The following is a 22,574-nucleotide window of genomic DNA, read 5'->3' on the forward strand; positions in this document are numbered from 1 at the left end:
ACAATCACAGTTTCCTTACTTGGGCAAATCTGTGAATTTTTCCCTTTATTTTTCTAGTAGTTTACATTTAACACACTACAGCGCTGTAGTTGTTCGGTTTTTTGGCCTCTGCTACCACCACATTACATAGTTCTGGTCCCACATGAGGAGGGTGGTTGACCGGTCAGCTTCTAATGCTGATCTTCGTAACACTGAGGTTCTACTATATAATGTGTCTATGCTACATCTCAAAAAGGGCCATTATTTTGGTCATTTTCAACCCAAATAATAAAAAGCTACAGCTCTTCTCTGTTGCATAAAGAAAGGAGAGTGTTGGAAATAAACAGACAGCACAATCAAGGCTTCATGAATAATTTATTCCATTTGATTTTTTTTTAAAAGTATAAACTTTTTCATTTCCTCAATCACAATTTGTACAACTCAGTGTTTATGGCATTCGGCAGCAATAGTGTTTGTTCCTTATTTGATTTTATGTCATATTAAATAAGAAGACTTGGACCATTAAATGTCACTGCTGAGTGAGACCTTAAAAACTCCCCTTAAAGTGACCCAGCTGTTTTGAGAAGATTTATGAAACTGACATGTCCAGTAATGATGCCACAATTTGCAATTTAAACCCAATAGCTTTTCAAGGTCCTCAAATCCAGTTTATTTGGATAACCTAAAGCTACATTAAAACTTCCTGAAAAAGTGACCCTGAGGATTATTGTAGGTCCCAAATCCAGTTTTACTGTAAATGAAGTTTCACTTCATTGAAAATAAAGAGTAACCCACAAATAAGATTTTCTAAATATAAGACATAGTTCTGAATCCTTCAATTAAGATGGAGAAAATTAATTTTCCCACCTTAGAATTTGTGTCAAAATAGTTAGTCACACAATTTCATGAAAACTGAGAAACTGAGTTCTCAGAGGAAACCCAGACCAAAACATCGTTTCATGTAACATTACATGGATATTATTAACAGACTGATATGTTATACCATAGACTGTTGCGCAGCAAATTATATGGTGCAATAGCATTTAAAAAACCTTTTCATCTATTAAATTTGAATGTTTTTAAATAATGTAGAAACATAATATTTTGATAGTACAGTTTTAACAAATAGTGCTTGATTAAAGACATCTGCAAATCTTTGTAGAAACACATGAAGTTAGAAGTCACCATAGAAGGTAAATATGGAGATGAAAAGAATATAGTAAGAGTAATCTGTGCCATACTGACAGCTGAGCAAGAATATAGCTGAAGATTTTAGTGATAACTTTAATTTTAGCCATTTCAGAAAATGTTAGAAAGTTTTAAAAATTACAACTACTTAAAAATTTAAGGATTGTACGTAAGTACACTTGGTGGCCCACTGGCCAAACAATAACGTGTACAAGAATCTAATTCATACAGTGTTAAGTCCAGATGAGTGAATGGCTTGCATAAAGAGTATGGCTAGATTTTTTGACTGGCTGGAAGGATACCGTATGTGGCTATCATTTGAAATCCAAAATACTTAAGAATAATGAACTTCCACAAAATACTACTAAACAGAGAGCTGCACAGACCAACACCAGGAACAAGCATTTTGAGAAGCTGCTGCCCAAACTGTCAATGATCTGTATAAACTCTGCTATAAAGCTTGCACCTTCTGATCAACTCTGCTGTTAACAGGCTGTGACAATATAATTGTTGTCAGTAATTAGTCATGTCCACTTTAAGAGAGGAAGGGTTAATCATTCCAAAGGAATTTGATTCATAAAGGTGAAAGGAACTTATTTCAAAGTAAGCCAAATATGATAGATAGCTCCTTGGCGCCAGCAGTTTTGATATGTACATTGCTGGCAATGAATGCCACTAGGAAGATACAGTCTCCTAGTACAAATGCTCTCTAAAAACAACATTTCAAAAAGGGGGCTTCTGATATTTTCTAGTGGTTTATTTATCAGTTTATATTTCTGACTGCATCTGAAGAACTTTTACTGGCTGTTTTTCTATACAGTTGAGGAATTTCAGAGTACATTCATTTAGCTATATAGTATGAACTGGACCTCAGCATTCAGGCAGCTGGCTCACTTATGAATACAAGTCACTGTCAGATTTTAAATAGCCCACTTCCAACAAGTTCCAAGCTAAAGAGGTGTGTTAACATTAAGACAGGTTTTAAAATCAGCCATCTGGCAACACTGAGCTAAAAATATTGGATGTAAGCTTTGAAAATTCCAGGCTTAGGAACATCTTTTCCCTCAAAAATCTCAGCCACATTGAAAAGAAAAAGCTGCTATTGAACAAAATATGCTAGTCAATATGTGGTGTGTTTTAGCATAATCAAGAAAAATTAATGCAGAGACCCAATTTTTTTTAACTTTAATATCAAAAAAGGCTGACATCTGATTGCAGTACTGTTATTTTGAAGAAATGATTGAAAAAAAAAATCTGTCACCAATTGTACATTTTCTTTATACAAAGTAAGACTGCTAATATTGTATATAGAGAATATTAGCAAAGAGGTTATGTTTGTTCACATGAAGTGATATTTCAGGAAAATATTTTGTAGTTACAAAACATGATTTTCAGTAAGATACTAAATTTAGTTTTGTAAATACAAGTGATTTTTTATCCTTGTAGAGGATTAACAGTGGGTGCACAAAGGGATTTTAAAACTGGCTCCTTAAAGACTTTATGGGCAGGATGGATAGTTTAAGTTGTCCAGTGAGATCCAGGTGCTAGACTAATGTGGGTTCTCACATCAGACTGACAAGAGTAAGTTTTCTGTCCGGCAGTCAGGGGGTGAGGAACAAAGGAAGGAACTGCTCACGAGCACCCGTAGGGGCCATTTTAGAGCATTATAGATTTGGCATGTGCAAGTCAAGGAAGGAAGTGTTAGGTGAGGGGGAAATGGTGATTGTAGAGGAAGAGGCATACAAAAGTCCCATGACTCCCAAGTCCCTTCCTTAGGGAGGCCTGAGCCTCATTGGCACATGCCCTGGCTAGAATCTGGAGGGGAAAGTCGATACACTGGTGCCTGGGACCCTCACCACAGTGCCAAAAATAGATTAAAAAGGAAAAGGAAAATGCTTCTTTCACCAGTGGAATAAAATCTGAATACCAGAATTCACTGAAAATCTATATACACCACATTTTAGTCAAACACACACCAATCTTAAAGTCAAGATTGACTGTTTTTGCATTTGTAAAATGGCTAGAGCTGGGCGAAACTTCAGCCTACAGGAGGATTCTCTGTGGCAATTTCATTATAATGTTTTTCTATACCTACATGTTCCATCTGATTTGTGATGAACACAAGTCTTACAGAACGTGATGCAATTCTCACTATGCCAAAAAATTCCTGGTTACCTACATTGGGTAGCAAAGATTCTTGTAGTAATAAATCTTTCCACAGTAAATGGAAAAGGTCTGAAAAATTGGCCACAGCCCTGAGCCATAACACAAAATTAAACTGACGAGTTTATTCATTTTATTCTCACTACAAGTTAAACCACCTACAATATCACTTATATATTGCCATTATGTTACTCTGTAAAGGTGTGATATAAAATGCTGTAAGACCCGGTACCTTTTCAATTTATATAAACACAGTGAACTTCATTACTGTACATGTACTCTGCAACTACAGCTTAGCTGTAAATCCCCCACACACAATGGTATGGACATTAACCCCTCTATCCCCATTAAACTGTACATCAAGACAATACAAATTTACTGTCCCCACCCACCCCCTTACAAAAAAATAATACTCTAAAAGCAACCTACTGCAACTTTTAATTAAGACGATTACATATATTTTAGACCAATTGCTTTAAAGCAAGAAGGCAGTATAAACCTTCTAGGAAAATTTTTATAAAAGAGGTTAAGAAATATAAGACAATTTATACATTTAAAAACTTACAATAAATAAGAGATGCAGGCATTTTCTGAATACTAGGTACTATAATCCGATACAAGAACATCTTGATGTTCTGAAGCCATAGGTTGAAACCTATTGTTCCTCATGTCTCTTCTCATCTCCATGCTTTTAGTATTCATTAAACATGACTGGGTACTATGGCTCATTACTTTTCACAAATACTGTGACTGGGAAAAAAGGGTCAATTTTGCCACTAAAATGTTATAATACATTTTGACTGATCAATCATCATTCTAAAAAGAGTCCTGTAGAGTCAATGAAACAAAGACAGCAGGATTATGTGCCCCTCAGAAGTCAAAACAATATTTGTTGGAAGTAACAAGAATTATACCCCATCACAAATAACTTGAACTGAGAAGAATTAACTTAGTCCTGCAGTGAAATATCCCTTTTCCTTGTTCTCTTCTTGAAAAGTTCAGATGAAGATCACAGCATATTCATGATAAAGTTATACAACTGATTCAGCACCACAAAATGAACTGGGAGACATGACCGTCTGTCCTGGGTTGCGGGATCACAGGTTAGCCAGGAGAGTGCATTGTACTGTTCCAAAACAAACCTGTAAAGCAAAAAGACTTCCATCAAGCTATACATTTTCCATTACCATAATTTTCAGACAGTGTTCGACACAATCTCACAAAAAACCAACTTCTCCAGCAGCTAAACAGTTAAACTCGCCAGGCTTATGAAACAGCTAGCCTTCAGAGTCATTGTTCTCGAAGCAGATCAACAAGGCTAGGCAAAATTGTTTGCCACACAGACAAAAAACATCATGCTACCCAGATGTTCATGTCATTATGTTTAAAAAATAAAATCCAACAAAACTAGTTTATCTTCTATAGATGTCTTCCTTCTATATGATTACATGCCTGCTCATCTCTGCTCTGAGCTCTTCCTACTCCTGCAGCACCTCCAAGACTCTTGCCTAACAGCTTCCTTGTATCCCCTTCCATTCATCAATAGATCTTCTTTCACCAGGACCCATACACCTGGAACTCCCTTCCTCTTTTGTTGCATCCAACATTCAGCCCTTCCATTAAAATCTCACTTCTTCTAATGAGCCTACATACAATATGCTAAAAAGTGATGCTCTTTAAAAAAAAATAAAATAGCACTACTTCATGACTAAATGCATATTTTAGCCACTCAGAGCACTGCATCTGATTTGTGTTGTCCATGAAGTACTAAGCATACTCAGCATTCAATTAATAATGAATAAACCTTACAGAAAAAGAGCCAAGTTGATATGCTGCAATAAAATGTGGTTATGCAGTTATATTATTAAAAATATTCGGTTTCATTTTTAAGTAATAAAGCATCAATACCTGAGAACATCAGAAGTTTGATTAGAGTCAAGTGGGTGGGAGTGTTTACTGTGGAGTAGCTCATCTGATTGCACTGAAGGCACATGGAGGTGCAAAGAGGCCTAAAAAGAGAACAGGCACATCATCAGCCATCCTTGCATTAGTTACAATTTAGACATCCCTGTTCCTTTACAATATAACCACACCTTCCTTGTAATTACTTCCTAGTATCTCACACAAAGGGAAACAGTGCATTCAGCTAAAACAGGAATCAGAAGAACCTACATATAATTCTGATATGTTTTATTTTTTGATTAATGCATTCTGCTAAAATTATACAGGTATCTTAAGATAGGACATAAGGAATCTCTTCCCCTAACTCATTTCATTGGGTTGGGAGATATGGCCAAGATCACCATTTAAAACAAAAAAAGGGACTGAAAGTGGATGCGACTCCACTAAGTTTATCCACTTACACCAGGGAAGAATTTGGCCCAGGATTTCTAATTGACATCTTACCAAGACTTTGTATTACTGTTGCTGCCAGTAAAGTACCAATATCTTTGTAAATTCTAGCAAACTGAAAGTAGCACAATTTACAACAGAAAACAACTACACACATTAGGAGGTGCAAAAAAAAGCCACAAAATATTCTAACCTTCAGAGTTCTCATTAGATCATATTTTGGTACAAAGTTTTGCATATTCGAGTCCTAAACCAAAAGTGAAACTGGCCTATTAGGAGCCTTCCTAATCCAACTGTTTTTTTAATTCGTATACCACACAATGTGTGAAAAAGAAAACAGCAGCAGCATCCATATAATATAATGGAACTTCTGCTTAACACATGGCATGGGGGAGAGCTACTTTTATTCATCTTTGTTTCAGGTTAGACATATCTGTCATAACAAACAAAATTATATGTATAATCTTAGATTTGAGCAAATCAAAGTTTGAAGGTACAGCAGAACTGACTTGATTGTGCCAGACAAGAAAATGGAAGTGACAACATACACATGATGCGAGAACCTCTTCTGGATAGATGAGTCAATGTCTACCTAGGACTATTCCCCACTTAAAAACTCTTCCTTGAGGAAGACCAAAACAGAACATATGGATAAAGCATAACACCTCTCTCTGTACTAGACTATATTTTCCAAGTTTAACCAGGTAGTTACACAATACCTTTCTTTTTTGCATTGTTTCTTAGTAAGAGGCAGAGGCAAATTTGAGCCAGTAATCTGGAGAAGTCTAGTCAAACATTTAGTGTAACAACTCCTTGCAAGATACAGCAGCATACACTTATTAAGAGAAAGAGTAAGCAAAGCTTCAGTTGTAAGAGGAGGGGGAACATTATTCTTGTGAAACAAATATGTAAAGAGGCTGTTCAGAAGAGACCACCACTTCTGAACTTTTCCTGCTCCGGTTAAAAATGCCTCATTTTTGTAGAAAGGGAACAAAAATATGCAAATTGGACTGGTTTCAAAGGAAACCAGAAATTGTGCGTGTCTCTTGGAACACAGTTAAAATTACTGTATTCATTTGTTTTAAAAAGAGTTCAGAAGTCTAAAATGTTGCTATTTAGATCTCACATTACACATTTATCTCTAAATGCCCACAATGCTCAGGAAAAACACTGTACAAGTTCCTGAAGTACAGTACCTTAAGAAACAGGGGACACTGATTTTGTGCTTGAGGACATGCTGACCAAAACCACTCAGGCAATGGACCGGCTTTGGCAGTTGATACAAAGTAACCAAGGGCCAATGGTTGTTGCAGGATATTTGTTACTTCATCATGAGATTCTGTTGAAAGCAATCTATCTGTACCTTGACCCTAAAAGTTGACAAATATCAGGAAGAAGCAGAGTTAGTGACAAAAATGGAACATTTAGTTATGCTATTAAATCTGCAGCTTTCCAAATTCTTGGATCTCATTGGATTGAATAGATGAAGGGCAAGAGGTCATAAAAACTTGGTATTCTACAAATGAAATCCTAATCTGAGAAACCTAAGCTGGTAAATTCTGGTATTTACTTTGTAATAGTTACCTTGCCCATTTCACCTCCATGGGGGTAATGGGATCCTGGTGAATGTACAGGGGATCCAGTAGGGGATGCAGGAAGGATATTAATAATATCAGGATCAAGGTCATCTCCAGTGTCTAACAAATCAAAGATACCCATTCCATCTGCTCCATCTTGAAAAAATGAAGAACAGTCAATTTCTATACCTCCATAAACAGACAATATGAATAGATCTTGTTTTGAAGTCAATAGATTTGCATTTAGTAACCTTACTCCCCAACATACACTTTTTCCCCATAATTAACACACACACACACACACACACACACACACACACTCTAACCATTGTTTGTATTGAAGGCTAAGTCCAAATTTTCAGTGGTATAGGTCGACGACGCTACTTGCACAGAGGCAGACGTAGGAAACACAAGTATATGAGAGCATGATGTGTCCTGTGGGGTATTCAGCTGAGATGTCTGCATATTTAAAGTAGTGCTGCGTCCAAATACAGAACCTGTTGACACCGAATCTTTAAAGAGAGGAAAGAAGAAAGAAAAAGAAAAAAATATTTTTCTTGAACTTCATATTGTTAAGAGAAACAAAGTCCCAATAACCAAAAGAAAGGCGCAGTTTTACAAATACCTGGCATAATAACAAAAGACCCTTGTGGTTCCATTGCCACCAAGCAAGCACTGAGAATGCTGGGAGAATCTGCAGCAGATATACCACACATCCTACACATATCTTTCAGTCTCTTGCTGAGGGACTGGAGGTTTCGGCGACTCAGCAAACAGCTCCAATCTAGGGATATTAAGTGATATTAATTTATCTACCCAGAAAATAGTTTGTTTTGAACTTTGTTTCATAGAGTAGAAAACACAAGACATTCAAAATAATTCATTTACATAATGACTTTTCGTTTATACTAATCTTCAGAACCATTCAGCTGCGAATTTATGAAGGAATTGTCAAAAGATGTACTTATGTTAGTTTCAAAGGGTGGAAAAGTCAAAAAGTCAGACTACTTTATTTATCTTTGTGAGTTAAACAAAAGTCAAAGCTTTTAAACCAAGTTTCTACACTCAACAGCTCTATTACCTTTTAATTCTCCATGACCTATCCTTCCTAAACGGCCTATTACAACTCTCCAGGGCAATGAACTCATCTGCACAAGTCCCAAGCACCATTCCCAGAGTTTTTGGAGACCAAGTCTGCGGGCAGAACCTTTTTTCCTACGAGCTCTAGGATTGTGAAGGGGGGGGGAGTTGAAGGGGAGGAGAGAGAGAGAGAGAAGGAGAAAAAACAGTAAATGAAAGATTTCTACTCACACTTGGAGTTAAAACGTTTACACATCTAAAACACTACTACTTATTTGGTGTTAGCTTGAATATTATCAGCAGACACAGGAATGGTGGTGTTCAGCCACAAGTTTATTTTTTTGTATATCCTAAAATATTAGGCAAAGTTTACCTACTGAATTATGTAAATATTAAATATCAGTATAGTATATAGTTTCTTTACTGGATCAGTGTTATAATACTGAAATCAAAGTGAGAGAAAGCTTGTTCTGGCTTTCCTGTATGATCAGCCCTCTCTTTATATGCCAGTAAAAAAAAAAAAAAAAACACACAACACCACAGAAAAACTGCATTAAATTCTTCCAGAAATGTAGTTCCACAACAGTACCCAGATAATACTGCTTATATTCAGCTGCTTGAGTTAGTTTTGCTAGATACTGGCTCCACAAAATTAATCAGAAGTATCTATACAGAACCACTATACTAGAAGAACTTTGATCCAGGAGAGAGTTGCCAAGTTCTGGATATATTCAAGATACAGGTGCTGAGTGAACAGAAAAGCTTTGGTTCTTACCTGTTTGGTACATCGATATTAATTATGCAAGTTTCTAGCAGTTCTCCATAGAGATCTGTGCATGATGCAAGAAGCCATCTTTGATCATGAGATAAACAATAGCCCACAAAAAGCACATTATATTTCTGTCCAGCCTCTCCAAAAGTTTCTCCTAACTCTGTTTGCTTGTCCTTTACAGGAGCCAATATAAAAGGGGGTGTATAGAGTCGAATACACTCTGGTCTCTGTAAGAAATGCAACAGAAAATTTAAGTACCAATGGACAGCTAATCATTAAGAACTATGATTCTTTAATCATTAAAAACAAATACTATTTACCTAAAAAAAGATAAAGTCATGGAAATGTACATGCAATTCTGCCATTATTCCCTAAATGTTTACCAAAAGATCAAGTTAATCTTTAGCACTTTTTGTAACCTCCAGATACTCACATCAGGGCTCTTAAGAGCAGTTTCCATTGCTAAACCTGGGCCAAAACCAGTCAATGTTTTGACATTGGTTGAAGTTGGAAGTGGTCTCCGACACTGTGTAAATGCTGAAAATGCTAGAGATTTTAAGTGTTGGGTGTAGATTTGCCTATCTTCATGTTTCACAGGTTGTAACAGGTACTGACAAGGGACAATCTAAAAAAGAGATTGAAAAATAAAACATTACCACCAGTGTGTAATTTACACTGAAAAATTACCACCATCTCCTCTTCAAATTTTAAGTGCTTTTTTAAAAAGTTCTTTGGCTAATGTTTTTAATATTATTCTCCACAATCTGGCGTCTCCAGTTCCATACAACTTTTTGGCTTTCCTCCCTCCATTCTGTTACAGGATGTGAGGCCCTTTTAAGCAGTCATCTAACTGGATGACTCAGACCAAGAGAGTGTAAGCACTTTCACAATAAAAGCCTCTCTCCATTTACAAGCCTCCCAGCTGCCTAAGGTCTTTTATCACTACAAACGTCTGATGTCTGGAAGTCAGGAGTGCTGGATAAAGCTTCTTAATACAGTCAGTCTGGAGGTAGGAATTACTAATGAAGGGACAACCCAAGGCTACCTTTCTCCCCACTTCCATTGGCAGAATGGAGCACGAGCTCCACTGTCTAACGCCAGACTAAAGTTAAAGGAGACTGTTACAGGATTAACTTTTGATCAGTGTAAGATACTAAAATGCTCTTGAAAATTTTATTGATGACACTTCTTCCCACAAATTTAAACAGCAGAACAATGATAGATACTGAGTTCTTTGGATTCAATTCACCATGAGGAAAATACTATCTTCTTCAAATCTAGCTGAAATGAACAGTAATTTTTACCTTAAATTTTTTAGTAAACATGTTAACTACTTACCTGCACAGAAACTGTACTCCTGATATTAGGAGGAAGAATCTGAACCATCTCTAGAAAGCAACGAAGAAGCCCAAGGGTCCACACATTGGATGAGTTGCTATGCTCATCTTTCTTTTCATACGTAAACGGATCAATTATATAAACTACAATTGCAGGTGGATAGGAGACAGCATGTGAATCTCCATCTGTAGGGACTCCAACTTTATCACGATCCATAGTGCTGGAAGTTAATTTGAAACCAATTGCTATAAAATTTTTCTGTTTTATATAAAGTATATCAGATTACACAGTACGTATTACATTTAAAATGGAATTTGATGGCACCCTCTAAGTGAAAAGAGCTTCTTTGCCTTGAGTAAGATATGAGGAATGATTCTATCACATCTTTACTGATTTCAGTTTAGTGCACAAACTCAGCTTGTCAGTACCATTAACTTTTATTTTGTTATTTAGCTCTGCATTCACCCCTCTCCATCACATGAGTTCATAAGCAATTTGCCCCATTGCTTTAACTGGTAGAAGAAGTAAGTAAGGAATCAACCAGTTCCCAATAAAAGCAGTCTTATCAGTACAGCTTTAACACGAAAACCAGACTTTATTCAACAATGCAAGTTTTATTCTCTACTTTCTTTCTTCCTGAACATATAAAAAACCCTGCTTATTAATTTGGTTGGAAGTAAACTTTGTGAACATAGTTGCAGGGTACAGGGGTTGCTATTTTTTGCACCCCAGCAGCTTTTCAAACCTCCTACAAAAAGGTTAATTTTTAGAGTTGGGACCCAACCTGAAAAACTGGGTTCCAAACCTTCAGAGAGTCTTAGGGTTGTAATTCAGGCCAATCTTTCTACGATACCTGGCATCTGAAAAACAGCAGCTTACATCTAACTGTCATCTTCAATTTTTGAAGTGAAGATGTGAAAAAGATTAAAATAAAAACAGAGCATTGTGCTCAGTTGTTGTGTAGGCTGTTTTTGTTTTTTAGAGGACTATTGCACATTAAATACAACAGGTTACCTACCTTTCAGAGACTTCTGGGTGTGGCTGTGGAGGGGCAGATGAAGTTTCCCCAGATATCGTAGCTGCTTGAAGAGCTGGTTGTTGCTGCTGTCCCCCTGTCTGTCCATTCGGGGCTGTTGGAGCCTGTGTAGGCAGGGAGGCAGAAGTAGTACTGTTCATGCCACTAAAAGGTGGAAATGAAGGTTTGTTTGTTGATATCCCACTGCCTATGTTGGTGGAAGAAGATGAGGGGGCAGTAGTGGTCAAAGTTGAATTAGTTGTAGTAGCTGCAGAAGACATGGCACTGTTTGAAGTCACCGTCATGGTACTACTGGTAACAGCTGCAGTACTGGACAATGGAGTGTTGGAATTTCCAGTGTTACCTGCAACCAGTGGCTGAGTGGATGCAGACTGACTCGTGAGGGGAACTAGATTTGGCTGAGAAAGTAAAGAATTGTCTAATGGCTGAGAAGCAAGATAAGGACCTAAAACAGAAGAAGAAGTAGTAGTTAATTAAAAAGTTGGAATTTAATTCTTTCAACCTGATATAAAAGACCAATAAGAAAATCTAATAATAATTTTAGCATTGATTTTCCTTTGTATCTTACTCAAAACAAATGAGAACACCAACACTTAGTTTTCAGATTCAATTTCTAGAATAGGTTCACTCCACTCACCCCTTTTTCATAGAAAATTCACTAACAGACTTCAGGGACTAATACAGAACTCTGGTTGCAGCTACCTTAGAATTGATCCAATAGCTGGGCAGCAAGTCTAAATGCATTACCATACAAATGGTTAGCAAGATTTATCATGAAGTAGTCTGACAGACTTGCCCTAAAGATTTTACCAGTGGCTAAGAGTGTCTATATGCATTTTTGTCCAGGATTTTTGCTGACAGTATTTGGACAGTGTGCTACACATATGCTTTCTTGCCTTTCACCTCTATAATATTCCTATAAATAACAGAATCAGATGAAACAGGGAGAACTAAAAATATGCAGTACCCAGGTCATATCTGCAAACTTGAGCATAGAGCTTGAGTTTGGAAAATGCTTCATTGTTGGCATTAGCTGCCTGAGAAAACCAGTCTGTGACCGACTTTTCAGAAAGTTTCTTTGAAGCAGTGGATCCAACTCTCATGATCCCATCAGAGAGCAGTTTACAGATAGGTCTATGCTGACCGAGTCTGCAAGCCTGAAAAAAAGTTAAAAGATAAGATAAAAATAAGACAGTAATGAGTTCACAGACTTTCAAAGTTGCAAGGTATGACGCATGGAATTCACCACAAAGAGATAGCTTTATGTCTGTTTGGGTTTTTTTGCATGTTCAAAAACACACACTACAATTTGGTTATCACATAAATTGAAATGCTGCTTTATAATTCTAGGAAGCTAAATGGTTCTGCAATATGCATAGCCTGTTTTAAAAGGTATCAACAGGTTTATCTAAGTGTAGGAAAAAAACAGGGCCCATCATATCTAGCCTAACCTTCTTAACCACAGCTCAAGGAACGCAAGTGTTTAACTGCAATGAATTAATATTTGGTTGCACTTATTAAAAATAGTAGTACACAGTTTACCACTTGATGGCATTGATAAAATAAGAAAATAGCCGCTTGAAAAAAAAAGCTACAGCCAAATAAGATATTGATGAGCACCAGGATGTGCCTTTATCTTCCAAATGTCTACTTCTAACATCCATTTTAGAGGACTCATTGAGATGGTACTCTGTGCAGGAGTTTCCACATAATTTGGGATCCAAGTTGACAAATGACTGACTGTATCAGAGGTAGGCAACCTGCGGCATGCAAGCTGGTTTTCAGTGGCACTAACACTGCCCAGGTCCTGGCCACTGGTCTTGGGGGGGAGGGGGGCTCTGCATTTTAATTTAATTTTAAAGGAAGCTTCTTAAACACTTTAAAAACCTTACTTACTTTACATACAATAATAGTTTAGTTATATATTATAGGACTTATAGAAAGAGACCTTCTAAAAACATTAAAATGTAATACTGACTAGTGAAACCTTAAATTAGAGTGAATCAATGAAGACTCAGCACCCTACTTCTGAAAGGATACTGATCCCTGGACTATATACTAATAATATTCTTTATACTATCCCATTATATTGCTGTCCCTCACACATATTGTACCTCATATACTGCAGTCAGATCTCTAAAGAAGCTTTTTGCTCCATTCAGCAGGGCCTCATTCTCAGGACACACCACAACATAAGCAATGTCTCTTTGAGATCCATAAGGTTCCAACATCAGCCTCTCCCAGTATGGCAAGGCAAATGGAGACAGCACCAGAAAATCATAATCGTATCCCAGCAAAAATGTTGGAATTGGCAGTGGTTCTGGGGACTCATCAGTTCCTAGATAAAGAAAGATACATTTTCCAATATATTAAAAGGAAAACAGGAATATGGCGGAATCAATATTTTGCTTTTGGAAAACAGGAGTGAATAGAAACACTCATTTTTATCACTATCAAGAGTGAAGCCAAAATTGATAATAAATCAAGTTCTCTTTGCCTTAATAAACTTGTGTAAGGCATGCATGATCTAGCCCTACATATATGAGTCAACAATTTTTTATTGCTAGCTCCCTGGTCCACAAGAAATGCTTTTATATTATTATTAAATATTTGTATTATTGTCAGGGTGGATAAAAATCAATGATTTTTGTAAAGAAATTGAAAATGAATTTTTTGATAATTTAATTTAAATACATTCCTTCCTTTAAAAAATAAGCCTATATAAAAATTTAAATTTATGACAACCTATGTTAAGACCTCAATTTACCATAATCTGTTAAAACAATTTAAATTAAAGAATATTAAGCAGTACATGTTTGCAGCCAAAGTCAAAGCCACTGAATTGAGTGTTACTGACGAAGCACCTGAAGCATGTTGAAGTGCTAACCCAGGCTTTGACAGCAGCAGCTTCTCCTGCAGGTGCAGAGACAATATTTTTGTCATTTCACTTTATTCAACTAGTTCAGTTCAATGACTAGTTCACTGAAAAGTTAAGAAACTGATTAGGAGTCGGGGGGGGGGGGTAGGAAAAGAGAACATGAAAGCTTGTTTCCTCTTCCAATCTATGAATCAGAACTGTGTGTGAATGGAAGAGATCTACTAATTTTAAAATCTTGAAGGACATGATGACCACAAACGAATCAGTTTAGTTTACTAATTACAAATAGCACATCCTTTGTTTAATAAATCAGTTAGTTTTAAATGCAAAACGTGTTGACAAATTTTTTCTTATTAAGTATCCAGCACACTTACAGCAGTTTTAACTAATGAAGTTCAATGCTGTTTTTGCATTTTTAATTTAAATTCAATTTCTCTCCAAATACAGCTTGACAAATCAAGAGTTAAAAAAAAAATCTAGTAAATATCAATCCACCCATTTTCTAACAATAAAAATATAAAATTTTAGAATCCTTATATACGTTAAGCTATATAATTGCTTAAATAAATGTGCACAAATATAGTATATTTTCCTAATTAGAAAAAGTACTACCAAATTTAGCATAAAAGCTATATTTAGTTGCAAATCAATATGTTTTAATGGTTACCAACCACTGAGAATCAATTTTTCTTTATGAAAGTACAAATGCAAAACAAGATTAAAATCATTAACTTTAATCAGAGGTTCCTGCTTGCCACTTAAATCGTAATTAAAATTGGTTATTTAAATCACTTTGATTTTAAATCAATCCACCCTGATTATGGTAGTTAATAGAGGACCTTATCAGGAGCAGTCTTCCATCCAGCAAGGCATTCTAGAAACCGTTAAAAGCAGCCCTCACCTCAAACAGTTTAGAATCTAATTAAGATATGATGCAACAATGGTGTGTGCATCAGTCAGAGAGAATGGGAGAAAGAGGACAAGGATGCAATGCATATACCTATTATTATAAATACCAAAAGTCTCTTGATAAAAGGCCATCCCTCCTCCTTATTAATGAATACAGCACTGTCTGAATGATGCATCATGGTAACATGCCAATATGCAAAGGACATTAATAAAGCCACCAGAACTAAGATACTGGGTTGAATACTTAACATATATAGTATCTCTGTACATATGGATTTCAAAGCAAAGCTGTTCTGTGCGTTTGTTTTTCTGACTTCCAGTCCATAACTCTACCACTATTGATAAGATTCAGTGGGATTTAAAAAACACACACAGAATTACTTTAAACATTCTGGTTTCTTAATGTCAACTGTTCATTCCAGCTCCAATCCCATCATCACTTTAAATAACAACTTCATGTAATCCTTCATTCATAAACTTTACAATTAAAGCAACTGAGTGAATTCAAATATATTGATATTTTAAAACCACTCCTTGTATATTAGAAAGGTAAATATTTTCTGTGTGTTGTAAAGGAAATAATACCTCTAACCAATGGTTCTCCCTATTTTAAATTTCTTTTGGTTGAATCACATCTAGAACATTCAGGTTTGGTAACCTATACCAAGGACAAATTAACCAATGGGAATCTATACTAGTAGTTTACCATATGAGCCTCGGCCAGCCAATACCAAGGACAAATTAACGAATGGGAATCTATACAAGTGGTTTACCATAAGAGCCTCGGCCAGCCATTTTGTGAAACTGCTGCCACGTGAGGGGGCCCTGCACACCCCAAGATCGGACTATTCGCTTTTTCTGAATAGCATCCTGAAGAACTGGCTGGAGCGACAGAAGCATGCGAAGGATGTCCTGTGAACACTGCATGCTCACATCCACAACTGAAAGAACAAAAATGTAGTCACAGCTTAAATAAAATTATCTAAGAAAAAACTTCAAAGAGTTTAAAAGGTCCTAAGTTTAGGTGAATTTTGGGGTTTAAACAAAAAGTCACTTTCTTGAAACATATATTCTGTTCATGTAGGCCAGACAACTATTATCTTCAAGTCTTTCCCATAGTTAAGGGATAGCAATTAGAATCATAGTAGCAGTTCCACTATTCTTTGATTTTCCAGTCTATACAATAGTCCCTTCCTTGTAAACTTCAGCTCTCCATCTTCTATCTTTGTATAAACCATAAAACTAAAAACCACATCTATAACTCAATTGTTAAAGTATTCAAAATATCAGTACTTCTCCCGCCACATAGATGTTTAGAGGGAATGCCAACCATCACTGCTTTCACAAAGTCTTGGGGGAAATCCTGTAAACAGTATTCGTTATTTAGCCAAATTTGTCACACTTCTTAGTTGTCTGTGACATTCTAATACGCACAGTTTAAGAGTTTAAAAAAAAAAACTAAAGCTTTTAAGATGAGGGTTAGAATTTTGTAGCCTTCTTTTAGTGAAACGCCTCAACCACTTCCCCTTTATCAGTATTTTCCAAAAGAACTTAAGCCTCAGTATTACTATGTGCCTCAAAAATATTTTGATTTGTCTACAGGAAAGCTTTCCAAACTTGAACGGCCAGTGATCACACAGCACCTGGTGGTGGTCTGCAGAAAGTTGGCTGTCTTCCTCCTTGCTAGCTACTTTGAACTGCATTCAATATTGCCAGAATACCACTTTTCTATGTGAAAAATTGCTGTAGTCACCACAGAGACGTTGCAAGATCATTAATGGAAGAAGCGGTGGGTCTGTGATTATGACTGTGAGGAGAGGTGGTCCATGAGACAGTGGATTAACATGAGATCTACTCTTAGAAAGAGCTTCATGATATATTATATAAAAGCTGCATTGTTTTAAAAAAATGTGCATTTCACAGACACCAAGTTTGTTACTGAATTTTCAGCATTATTAGTGTTAAGGGTTTATGAAAGAAGTAGGCAGCAGAAATGATAGCAGCACCACATATTAACAGTTTTGCTACTGACCAATGGCAGCATGCAGATTAGAATGTGTGAATGGGTTGAAACAAAACCGAGCTTTCATTAAAAATAATTTCTGTAGGAAGGGTCACGATGGTCTCCAGCATATGCAAGTTATTCAAAATTCAGGCTGCACAGAAAGCAAAACAAAAATGTCTGTGCCACAGAGAAACAGAGTATAGGATTTAAGTGTTCAAAATAGGCAGTAATGTTGTGATATTGTGACCTCCAAGTATAAGCAGACCTCAAATTTATGATTATTAATCATGACACTAGAAATGAATGATAAAGATGCAAAATAAAAAAGTTATAGATTTTTTACCACTGCAGATAGAAGTGAACACTTTTTAGAGAGCAATTGTTTGATTCTTTACAGATGCCATTTAATTTTTGCAAATCCAAATTCTCCTACGTTACTTTAACTTCAGAAGCCTCTCACCTCCCTCTCTCCCCCTTCAAAAGTGAGATTAAAGTACCATATTTCCTTGTTATTTCTATTTATGTAGCTTTTTATTCAATTTCTACAGAAATTTAATGCCCAGAATCTGTAAAGTATCCATCATATGTATCCCACATGTAGCTAAAAAGACCTTCAAATTCCAATGAATCACAGATACTGCACATTCCAAGCAGAGGTAGTATTAATACTACAACAACTGCTCAGTATTACCTAGGTTTCCTGAGATTCTGCTCAGTACTTCATAGGTAAGTTCCCAGAACACCAAAGAAAAGACTACACTATATAAAATGCCTACACTGTGGGACACCCAGACTATGGGCTTGCGCAACATTTCAAATCCATATGGCAAAGAAAACCTAGTTAGTATATTGATTTAGTACCTAAAAGGCCAGAGGCTAGGAACAGAGCAGCAATGGAAATTTACTCAAGTGTATATGTAATGGAAATAAGTCAATTGGCAATCTTAACTCCCCCTACTCTTCATGCTATCAGATGCTTAGAAGCAAGACAAGAAAACAGATTTGCAGAGAAAAACAAGTATATTTACCATTTCTTTTTGACCAATGATGCAAGCAAGTACTTTTCACAAGTGCTTCATCAACTTTTCCTCCTGACATATTGTCCATGAACTGGCGCCCATGTTCTAACGCTAAGGAGCAGTCATTGCAACAATCCCTTTCTTCTACACGTACCAGGTTGTTAACTGTACCAAATTTGGCTACGGGATCTTGATCTGCTGCTCCAAATGGTGAAAACAAGTTGGTGCACTGATCTTGCAGCAACAGCATCAACTCATCAGGCAATTTCTCAGGTTCTTTCAGTCCTCGCTCAACAGAAGTAGCTCTAAGAGCTTCAAAACGTTTCTCTGCTTCTTTGCCACACTCTGTATTACGCCCGAGGATATCCAATTCATCTTCAAGAAACAATCCAGAGTTGTTGCCAAACTTTCTATTCATGACAGCACTGAAGCCACAGGTACATCTATATTGAGCCTCTTGTGTTGGATCTGGAATGTAAACTCCAACATCAGCACCTTTGATGTTCATGTTGCAGACACAGATGCAGCAGCTATCAAAGTTACAGTCTTTGAACAGATTCATTACTGACTCTGAAAGGATGAGATTCACATAAAGACTGTGTGCCTCAGGGATGGATGGTACAGTTGCAGGTTCAACTGAATTTAGTGGTCTACATGTTGATGGTGTGGACGCTGGTGAATACAAATCAGAATTTTCATATTTGACTGAACCTTGAGCACTGGCAGGTCCACCAGCTCCACGAGGGGTACGAGGTGTCCTTGGTGTTCTAGGAGTTGGGAACCGAGGAGTGGAAGGAGATGGGAGAATTCCTGCTCCACTATTGCTGGGAGGTGCACTACTGGGCGGCATCCCAAATGGAGTATGAGTTTGTGGCGTGTAGGCAGGGCCATACTCTTGATCCATAGTGCTTCCATCACTAAGAAAAGCAATAAGGAAAATATTTTTAAATGAAGTATGTTTTTGGAAATACAATATCAAATTTCAAGTAAACACTGTTCAGATTCACATTTTAAAACAAAAAGGTAGTAAATATTAGTGCGAAAAGTGCAATCAAAGTAAAAATGTTTGGGCCTATTTGTTCTAAATGACTTTTCACTCTTTGTTAATATTAAACAATATGGTGACATGTATCACTAAGAAAATACACTGGCTTTACCAGCAGCAAACTCTGCTGGATCAGTGAGGGAAGTATCACTTGGTAAACTTTCAAATTTTCCTTCCTAGTCACTGAAACATCTCCAAAGACTTATCAGGCTAATGAGACCTGAAAACATTGTTTCTACAGAGATCTGACCCAAATAGAAGCAGCCCGTTATACTCGTGCTGTGGTTTAAATTATAGCTTGTGAACCAACAACCGCCTTATAAATATATAGCCCACGTCTCCTAATCCACCTGCAGAAGGTGCATGGCAGAATAAATATTCCTCAAGGAGGAGAGAAATAAAACGTGATTTTCTAAACAACCAGTCAGTACTGAACACACAACTACTGTTACTAAGGGTCTGTCTACACTGCAATTAGACACCCATGGCTCGCCGTGCCAGCTGACTTAGGCTCATGGGGCTCAGGCTAAGGGGCTGTTTAATTGTGCAGATGTTTGGACTTGGGCTGCAACCTGAGCCCAGGGACCTACCCAATGTGCAAGGTCCCAGAGCCCAAGCCTGAGCCAGCTAGCACCGGCCAGCTGATGGTTTTTAATTGCAGTGCAGACATATCCCCTGTCATCACCAGCAGATGTCACATCAAGCACTGGTTTCTAATTGTAAAGGACAAAAATGAACATGGGAAGGGAACGTTTTTAAAAAACTAACTAACTAATTAAATGGCCTGCCCATCAGTAGAAAAGCTGATACTGATTAAGAATTGAATTCTAGGAAACAGCAAGAAGAGCACCTGCTAAGCCCTTGTAGTAACTATGATACCACCGAAAGAACATGGAGTCCCAGGCTTATATTTAATTCAATTGTTGCAATCTTCATTGCTTATTGCAATTAGATTTATACCATCAGGCTTCCCTAGGAAACCCTTTAATGAGACATGAATAAAATTTACATAGTAAAGTAGCTATTTTAAAAGAGGAATTTTCTCTATTTAGATACAGTTTTTAGTCAATTTTACTTTAGTTTATCAGTAATTTAAATGAGTGTTTTTAAATGTTTTTTACTATACTTTCTAAATGGAAAAAACTATTCATCTCATATAAAAATATTCTAGAATGTGGCTAATTTTGATAGTTTTATACAACTTTTTAAAAAATAATGAAAACCTATTCATCATTCACTGGCACAAAAGCATACCCCTCTTTGATGAATGGCATGGTGGGTCCTGGAGGAAGTAACTCCAGTTTTCCAACAGTCCAACTCTGACGGTAAATGCAGTCCTCTGGCAGCTTGACAGGAGGCAGACATTGGCTGGGGAGAGTCTTTAGTGGGGCAAACATGGAACACCCCACAAAAGCCTGACTATTCTCAGGCTTATAGACATAGGAATAATCCTAGAAATTAAACAAAGAAAAAACACTAACTAGTAAATACAGTCGATTATATAAATCTGGCAACAAAAACGCTACTAAGATTACAGTAATCAATTAAAAATTTGTTACTAAATTTGATATTATTCTACATCTAGTCCATGCAATTTACATTTTTACAATTAAAGAACTACATACAGCATTGGTACTGCAACTGATTACATGCTGACATACACACAAAAGCCAGAGCTTATAATTTTAATATATTTCTTTAGTTTACTAGTGACTAAACAAAAGAACAGCTCACAGTAATTCAGTATATTTCAGAAGTGAAATAATGGGTTTCACTTAACAAGATACTTCATCCACTTCATGTCATGTAATAAACAATTAGTAACACAGGAAATATGGCGAGAATTCTAGAAATATTCAGTTTATTGCTTGAATTTGAAAAAGGCATTTTATCAAAGTTACGCAACATTGCTTACCTTGATTTCAGAAGGTTTTGGACTGCAGAATCCTTCATCTACTTCAATTCTAAACTGAATGCCGACACTAGAGCTATTCCCTTCAAGTATAGTTCCTCCAAGCGTAGCATCCATATTCCCATATTCCTTATTGTTCATATTCATTGGTGAAAACCCCATAATATGTTGTTCCAATGATGGTGGTGTTGGATACATTTTATGAAGATCTGCAGTACCTGTTTCAGATTAAAAATGTACTTCAGAGGATACTCCAGGAACACGTGTTTATTATTTATTTATTTCATTTGTCTTATACAAATTTCAAAACTTAAATTTGCAACTGTACACAACATAATTTAAATGTGCCATTTCTGATATTAGTAACCTAATTAAGGGAGAAAATGGGGAGGAGGACTTACTTATGCATGACAACGGGTCCAAATTTCCTGCTTTTGACTCTTTGCAGTTGGATTTATCATCTGAGCCATTCACTGTTCTTTTAGATCCAGGCTATAAAAGAAAAAAAAATTAAAATTCCCATCTGAAGCATTTTAACTAGCTATAAACAAAACTGAACAGTAACAGAACAATCTAATCATAATACCTCAAGCTTGAAAAACAAAATTCCCCCCCTTATTGAATGCCTACTGTTTGAACTTAAATCTTACTTAAGGAATCATAGTCTAGTATTTCATTTGTTAAAAGAACAAGAGCATTGACCCAATAGTAAGAGGCCAACACTTACAAGAAAATGCACTATATTTCCTTATCTTTGCCAAGAAAATAATGAAAAGTGCCAGTTAAAAAGATCTTCCTAATTGTAACGTTTACATGTAATTAAAAAAACAAAAACAAAAACAGGACTATGCTGAAACCCTTGTTTGAGAAGTGATATATTTAACCAGCTGCTTACATCTTTATGCTCCTAACACATAGTTAATAGCCATCTGCACTTTTCATTATGAACCTTTATTTTCAAGAGATTTTCTCAAACGTATTCATGTTCTCAGACAGGCAACGTTTTTTCCCTCCCCACAAAAATGTTACAAAAGTACTCTCTAGTTCAAGATAAAGCTTGTATTAGTTTCAAATGCTTTTAGAGGTTACTGAGATCTAATCTACACAAAGACTTTGTATTAGTACATGTCAAGTAGAGGTGTGATTTTTCTGTAAAAGATTCAGGTGCCACCTGAGACTGCAATAAAATTATTCCAAGATATTAACAGCTGCACTGAAATGATTTGATAGAAGAAAACCCCACTTTAAAATTTCCCAAATTTTTCATTGTTTTAAATATTTAAAAATATATATATTAGTGGGTATGTTGCCTAAACAAGTA

At 36.4% G+C, this 22,574-nt stretch overlaps 1 protein-coding gene across 2 annotated transcripts in view; it reads right to left on the reverse strand.

Annotated features, from left to right (window-relative positions):
• Window positions 1-335: 335 nt before the first annotated feature.
• MED13 (mediator complex subunit 13) overlaps window positions 336-22,574 on the reverse strand; it is a 76,559-nt gene continuing 54,320 nt past the window's right edge. For both annotated transcript variants that reach the window (XM_050928761.1, XM_050928760.1), the window contains 18 exons: window positions 21,655-21,745; window positions 21,257-21,471; window positions 20,596-20,792; window positions 18,306-19,213; window positions 16,046-16,213; window positions 13,600-13,823; window positions 12,453-12,642; window positions 11,468-11,930; window positions 10,450-10,669; window positions 9,545-9,736; window positions 9,115-9,338; window positions 8,341-8,483; window positions 7,885-8,043; window positions 7,586-7,771; window positions 7,267-7,415; window positions 6,879-7,052; window positions 5,239-5,339; window positions 336-4,472 (listed from right to left, as the gene is read on the reverse strand). In XM_050928761.1, the coding sequence (XP_050784718.1) occupies window positions 4,340-4,472; window positions 5,239-5,339; window positions 6,879-7,052; window positions 7,267-7,415; window positions 7,586-7,771; window positions 7,885-8,043; window positions 8,341-8,483; window positions 9,115-9,338; window positions 9,545-9,736; window positions 10,450-10,669; window positions 11,468-11,930; window positions 12,453-12,642; window positions 13,600-13,823; window positions 16,046-16,213; window positions 18,306-19,213; window positions 20,596-20,792; window positions 21,257-21,471; window positions 21,655-21,745 (4,137 nt within the window). In that variant the 3' untranslated portion in view covers window positions 336-4,339. The remainder of the gene's footprint in view (window positions 4,473-5,238; window positions 5,340-6,878; window positions 7,053-7,266; window positions 7,416-7,585; window positions 7,772-7,884; window positions 8,044-8,340; window positions 8,484-9,114; window positions 9,339-9,544; window positions 9,737-10,449; window positions 10,670-11,467; window positions 11,931-12,452; window positions 12,643-13,599; window positions 13,824-16,045; window positions 16,214-18,305; window positions 19,214-20,595; window positions 20,793-21,256; window positions 21,472-21,654; window positions 21,746-22,574) is intronic.

The sequence above is a fragment of the Gopherus flavomarginatus genome, chromosome 19 (genome assembly GCF_025201925.1).
Source record: "Gopherus flavomarginatus isolate rGopFla2 chromosome 19, rGopFla2.mat.asm, whole genome shotgun sequence".
Classification (NCBI taxonomy): Eukaryota; Metazoa; Chordata; order Testudines; family Testudinidae; genus Gopherus; species Gopherus flavomarginatus.